A 6,926-nucleotide genomic window follows, 5' to 3' on the forward strand; every position below is an offset into this window, starting at 1 on the left:
TAGGGAAAATGCCATATCCTGTAGACAAAACAACCATGACAGAAGAAATGCAAAGAATATGAAGGGGCTTTGAGGTCATGTGTGAATGTGAATGCTGCATGGACAGCATGAAATAAAAAGATGAGAAGCAGCCCCCAAGCAGAAGTGTATATTCCTTATTTTTAAAACAGAAGTAAGAGCAGATAACTGTATTGTGAATACTGTGGTCTTTGAATGTAATTTAAATTGAAGGAAATTATGCAGAAGTGGTAGAGATAACAGCAACAGGTGTTGTGAACTTTGGAGAATGGAAAATTAATTAGGCTGGTAACTGCTGACCTTTGAATTTACCTGCTGTAGTTTGAGAGCCTAAAGATAAGTTAGCAGTTAAGTGAAACTGATTGTCAGAACAATCTGTTTATGGCCTGTTTTGCTTGATTTCCTTAGTTGGCAATTCCTCTCAGCCCAGTGCCTCTGAATCCAGTAAATCTGCAGGCTGGACATACTACATCATTAAATGTACCATCACCACCAGGTAATAAATACTTTGCAGACCACCTAACTTTCATGGAGATCTATATTTCTTGTTAGAACTAAAGAGCTTTACATAATAGCTGTTAAAAGTCTAGGAGCAGCAGCAAGCACTGACAAAATGACTTAGACTGGCTGTTCCTTTTAGCATTTAAAGCAACTAGATAGTGGTGAGATAATCTGCTACTTTCAGGAAGACACAAAAAAGTAACAGGTAGTGAGCAATGCCTTTCAATTACCTTTCAATCTGGATTTATCTGCCTGTCTTTACTCTTCAGCCACATCAAAGAACACGTCACAGTCACCTCATTACTATGAGATAATGGAATTTGATCCTCTGGCTCCCACTGAGTAAGTAACTTTTAAAATAGATAATACGCAGTTTTCTTAGGTGCCAAAGGCAAGAAGGCTTCTGAGATGGCTTTTTCTGAGTGAGAAAACAGACCACACTATTCAGACTGAGTTAGCTGACCAAGTGGATCACTAATGTAAATGAGAGTGGCTGCATTTTGTACATTTTCTTCCAGTATTTCTGACATAACCAATTGAGGAATAATCCCCTAACTGAACAGGATCTGTACAAATGGTGGAGTGATGCTGTGTCAACAAGGATCTACTAAAATCTTGTTCAGTGACACAGAAACATGACAAAAATATGGTAAGGGTCCTGGTGGAGGAAGCTGATAGACACAACACAGGTAGTTCTGGAGCAAGGTAACCAAATTCCTCTCAACAGCAATTGTGATTTTAAAGCACGTTCTTCTGCCTATCAAGAAAATCCTCATTTTAAATATAAGCTACAAAAGGGAATGGATGTATGGACTCTCCAGGGGACAAACAGTCAGACAGAACACTAATACAAAACTGAACAGATGGTAGAACTCTACTAGTAAATTGCAAAAAAAAATAAATCTGAGGCATCTAACAGAACTTACTTCTGAGGAACCATCAAATTCTGAGGTGGAAAAATCTCAGTAACGCTTTATTTATTTATTTTAACTAGTACAGGAATTCCATGCCACGTGTTGTGCTGGCCACTCACATTTTGCAGTCCTGTTCCCAAACTTACTGCATCAAGTGGCCTGCCCAGAGGTGTATCATGAAGAGCATCACCACAGGTGCACCTCAGGAAGGGCTCTTTGTTTCCAGGGAAACCTGGGCATCTTGCAGCTAATGCTGTTCCTTTAGGCAAACACCATGAACTGGCTGTTTGTACATTGTCTGTTTTATCAAAATATAACAGCCGTGATGCAGTTGCCCTGTTCCTCCCCTTTCAGTGCTATTTATGAAGAAATTGATGTTGTGCTGAAGTCAGAAGTTACCAAGAGTACAGACTGCTGAAGTGAGTAACAAGTGAAGACAAGTGAATAACAGAACAGGTTTTGAATTTGGACACAACAAATAAGGAGTGGAATACTAAGCTGTGTGGAAGTCGGAGTTACCTGGATCTGCACCTTGATAATTTGTTCTAAACATTCAGCTGTGTATTCTTCCAGGTGACTTGCATGATTATTTCTTAAGTATTTTTGAGGCCTTTAACATATGGTTTCCAGTATGAAGCAACACTTGACAGCTGGCATAAGTGGAAAAAAAAAAAAGATTCTTGCAAAAGCTTTTCTTCCAAGTTAACTGTTCTCTTGTATTGCTTTACTGCTTTATGCAGCAAACAAAATAGGATGTTATGTTTACAGAAACGACAGAATCCAATTTCTCTTTTGGTCTTGTTGGAGTCTGTTAATCTCCCTAGAAATTTGTAAGGCGGTTTTGATGCGTAAGACTTATCTAATACTGGGCCATTTCATAGATGTCTGAGGACACACACAGTGTCACTTTCTGACAGTCATATTCTGAAAATAGATTTTTGTTTTCTTCCTGAAAGCCTGCTATGTAGTTGGATTTTTGTCTTGGAAAGTACCTGAGCCGGGCCATGAGGTGCTGTCATCCCTGATTAACAGAAGAGAAAAAACTCTGCTTGTTCCTGTGTTGTTGCTTTTATTTAGTCAGTAAATATTGGAGGGGGATCAATCATTTCTTTCCATGTTCCTGCCCTGCAGAGATTGCTGTTCTGGTGAAGGAAAAAAAAAAGATCATCTACAATGCAGATGAGCAATAGTTATCCATTTATTTTAGTCAAGTTATTTAACCCTGTTCATAACAGTTTTAATATGGAAGTGCCTTACCTATTTTAATGCTGAATGTAAAATGTGCACTTTAGTAAGTATTGTTTTCTGAACTTACATAAAATGTGAGAACCTGGTTCATGTTTATAGCTGGTAAGCTATTTTTTTGGTGAAATACTGCATTTTAAATGCTTCTCGTGTTAACTCTAAGTGATAAGTTCTCAGTTATGCAATTTTTGTAGCATAAAATTCCAAATAAAAGCAAATCCTTACTGAGAAGTTAACCTCCATCACTTGAGTTTTTTATCAGATGGCACGTGTACTCTGGGAAATGCCAAATGCAGGTAATAATGGGAATGTGAATTTAGGAATTTTGAAAGGAATTTACAAGTATTTTAGGTGCTTCATTACATGGTTAGCCATCCTGCAGCTGCTGTAGGGCCAGTGGAACACCTTACTGCTATCAAAAAGACAACCTTGAAGAAGTTGTTGGGTTTTTGCAAGCAGAAGTGAAAAGGTAAGCTGCTTTCTTGTTGTTTTTCTTGTATTATTTGCAATGGTCTGGACAACAGCCTGAGAAAACAGCTGAAAATAGGATTTGAGGTGGCTGGGTTTTTTGCTGCAATCTTAGTTGTGTTGTTACAACTGGAGCTGGTTGGAATGTAACACATGACAAGAGGCCATTTCAATATGGAAATCCATAATGGGGGATAACTCCACTTTTCTATATATAAACAAGCAAAATGGTCACAAATAAATGATGCTCTGAAGGGAACTGGCTAATTACTGAGACTACAGGCCTTGTTTTATAGTTGGCATATGCAAACTGTGCAAACCTGAGCTTTTAACTTGAGGGAAACCCCACATTTATGAAACTGGCACTTTATTGCTCTGAATCCTGTGGCCAGAAAAAAGCAACGTGTGGAAAACTCCCACGATCAGTTCAGCTTTCAAAGACAATGGGCTAAAGACATCCCAGGTAAGATTTTATTTTTCTTCCTAGCCTGGATTCTACGAGTTGTCTTAATTTTTTTCTTTTCTGAGGCATAACTGGCCTTACAAAGCTTGCTGCCATCTTCATATAGATGTATTTCACTTGTGTGGGCTCCACAAGTTCTATTAGATAAAGTGCATTAGAGAGATGAAAAAGTGACAAGTTTTATAAGAAATACACAGTGAAGACCTGACATGAATGTCATCCAGAATCTACTGAAACACATGTAATTGGCATAAGGCATTTTAAAGGTAGCATCCATTTATTTTAAAAAAAACAAACAAACAACCAAATGTAATTGAGACTAAAGTAACTGGAGGTTATTTCTGATATGCCCATTACTTTTTTAGCAGTCTTTGTTAGATCTCATCTGCTGAAAGGGATAGAAAGAACTGGCCTGGCAGCTGAGATACTGGGCTGATAGGAACTCCTGTCTGAAAATGAGCAGGGCGCTTAAACTTGCTCTGCAACTCACTCCTCATTTGCAAAGCTGTGATAAAGTGTTATTATCCCTACCCCACAGATAATGACCAAACAAGCACACCTAGGAGCAGCTCTGAGCAACTGCCATGATGCTGGGGAGGCTGTGTCAGGCTTAACCTGGGAATGGGGTAGATTTCCCTTTGGTTTCGGAGGAGGCTCCTTTGCTGTTAGCTCAGCCTGCAGCTCAGAGCATTCCATGAGGAAGCTGAGCTTGCCTCTGTGTAGGGTGCCTGCTGTGCAGCCTTCTCTGCAGTCATAAGCAGTACAAGTCTATGAAATGAGTTTGAAGATAAGGCATTTCCAAAGGGCAACCATACCACAGATCTGACATGCTTACATTTAAATTACTGTTCCTCATTAAAACGCTAACAGTTTTAGAGCAGTCTGCTCTTACCAAATGAACTACTGATTCAGTAATAACTGGAGAGGGTGCATCATCTTCTGAATCATCATCATATCCTCCTATGCCATGGGAGGGTTACAAAGCAATCTCAAACTTTGAGATTTCATTAACTGTTTACCTTTCTATACATTAACTAACATGGAAATTACTCTTCAGAGTCAGCAATGCGATTTTAGATGCTTAAAAAATTGACTTGTTTCTGTATTTAAGTGAAGATCTCAATTTACACTTGGCTTTAAAAATCCACCTTACAGTATTCAGGCAAGATGTATCATCTCATAAAAAGATGGCTTGAGAAAACCCTCTCTCTTCCAGGAACAATGTGTTTCCCTTCTATTTCTGATGAAGAAATCCCATCCCTAATAAATAAGATTCCAACTACATAAGAGTTTATTTAAAAAAATAGAAATACATCCTTTCATAATAGGAGCAACTGCCCATGGTGGTTTAACAATATAATTTCATATTGCACAGCACCCCTGCAGACCTTCCCTCCGTTTAACTGGTAGTCAGGTAGCAGAAGTCAAATGGTGTAGGGATTACCCATTACTGATACCCAGGAAGTGGTAACTTCAGTCCTTCCTTTGCTTCAAAAAAAGTGTAAGAGAGGGTGATCAAATCAACTTTAGCCATTTTAGGGTCCTCTGCAAATTCTGGATCAATGTAGAAAAAGACAGGCATGTCCACTTCTTCTTGAGGATTCAGCCGCTGTTCTTCAAAACAAAAACACTGCACAGGGGAGGAAACAAACCAAACAGACGTTAAATAACTGTGGAAGACTTTCTCTCTGCCAAGACAGAGAAAGCTGAACATTGTAAAATGAATTCCCATTCTCTGTACATCCCTAAAATCCTGGGAAGGCTCAACCATATGATGAACAAGACAGCAATTCTATTCCTCTTGTGTTACAGGAAGAAAATCAGCTTTTAATTAAGCATCCAAACATGCCAATCTTCCAGGCTTGCTCACATTGTTAGCCCTGCCTTCCAAGGCAGGGGCACTAAATATCATACATTTGGGAGCCCCTCAAATTGGACCTACACTGCAGCTTGCCATGAAGACAGGTCAAGAAGGAACTGATGCACTGCCACTTGAAAAAATCTAGGTATTATCTTAAAATGTTGGCATACAAAGAATGGTATCCAGGATTAAAATGAAAAAAAGTTAATTTATGAATTAGGAAATGTAATCTTTGTTTTGTTCACACTTACTTGTATTTTATTGAAATACTGTCCTGCTTCAAAGGGTATCACATTGTAGGTAGAGATTCCAATTACTGGTTTGTCTGTAGGATTTTTTGCTTTATAAAATGCCAGTGCTGTTTCTCCTGGTACCACCTGTATAAAGTAATTGCACAGTGATATTTATTTACTTTAATCCACTGCACCCTCCACATCTCAGAGTTCTTCAGACTTGAGCTAGAATTAGTTAATTATCCCTTTTGCTGTGTCAAGGGGGTTGATTCACAAATATTTAAACTTTTACAAAGAGCATCAACAGTGTTACAGGTGTGCATTTTAAATCTTGCCCAGTTTGTCACTGAGGCTTGTATTATTCTTGGCAGTTTAGCAGCAACACACAGCTTTTTAAACATGCAGAATTATATGTGATATACACTGAATTTTTGAGGTTATAACTCCTTCAGTGCTGGCCTTGGAAATCAATGAAGCTGCATGACTCCTTTTGAGAATGTTTGTTAAGAACAAACTGTAAACACGAAATCAAAACGTTCATTTTCTAAAAATTAAAAACCTAGAAAGATAGGGCAGGAAGCAAAAGAAACCCTGCAGGTTTAGATATACAGCTACACCACATAGACTGGATATACACACACTATGGTCTGTCTACCATAAACTGTATATATTTATTATTTAACAGCAACCCTTTCTTTGGAAACTGGAGTGGCTGGCAGGGGTGCAGCCCTGCCTTCACTACAGCACACAAGGAAACAGAAGTTCTGCCCTGTGGCAGGAGGAGACACCAGCTCTTCCTTCCCAAGCACTGGGAAGTGTCAGCGCTGCAGGAACCCCCTGCATTCACACGCCCCGTCCTGTGTTGGCGCAGCAGCGGCTCCGCTGCATCACAAAACCGGCCTCTGCCTCCGCTCTGCGCGCGACTGGCCCGAGGCGCGGGGGGGGGGAACCGAGTCACTCACGTAGATCTCGCTCTGCTGAGGTCTGAAGTTCCACTGGATGCTGGAATGCACGTCGGCGTTGAAGGTGACCCTGACGAGCCGCTCCCGCACCGGCTCCATGCTCGCGATCTCCGCGCCGCGCCCGGCGCCCGCGGTGCCGCCCAGGCCCGTGGCCTGTCAGGAGGGAAGGGCGGTGAGTGCCCGCGGCCCGCGCCCCGCCCGGACCCCGGCCCGCCCCCCGGTACCTGGGAGTACCGGCGGGGGGCGGGGGCCGCCGCGGGC

The 6,926-nt window shown here is 40.9% G+C and overlaps 2 protein-coding genes across 2 annotated transcripts in view; one reads left to right on the forward strand and one right to left on the reverse strand.

The window, feature by feature from the left end:
* Positions 1–1,851, forward strand: part of TOM1L1 (target of myb1 (chicken)-like 1) — a 23,389-nt gene extending 21,538 nt beyond the window's left edge. Inside the window, 3 exon segments of the mRNA XM_010002762.1 lie at positions 427–514; positions 789–861; positions 1,788–1,851. Coding sequence (XP_010001064.1) covers positions 427–514; positions 789–861; positions 1,788–1,851 — 225 coding nt within the window.
* Positions 1,852–5,056: 3,205 nt separating this feature from the next.
* Positions 5,057–6,926, reverse strand: part of LOC104393282 (cytochrome c oxidase assembly protein COX11, mitochondrial) — a 2,958-nt gene continuing 1,088 nt past the window's right edge. The window contains exons 2-4 of the mRNA XM_010002763.1: positions 6,666–6,818; positions 5,722–5,847; positions 5,057–5,239 (exon numbers count right to left, since the gene is read on the reverse strand). Of these exons, the coding sequence (XP_010001065.1) occupies positions 5,057–5,239; positions 5,722–5,847; positions 6,666–6,818 (462 nt within the window). The remainder of the gene's footprint in view (positions 5,240–5,721; positions 5,848–6,665; positions 6,819–6,926) is intronic.

This window comes from Chaetura pelagica, unplaced genomic scaffold (genome assembly GCF_000747805.2).
Source record: "Chaetura pelagica isolate M959 unplaced genomic scaffold, ChaPel_1.0 scaffold47, whole genome shotgun sequence".
In the NCBI taxonomy this organism is placed as follows: Eukaryota; Metazoa; Chordata; class Aves; order Apodiformes; family Apodidae; genus Chaetura; species Chaetura pelagica.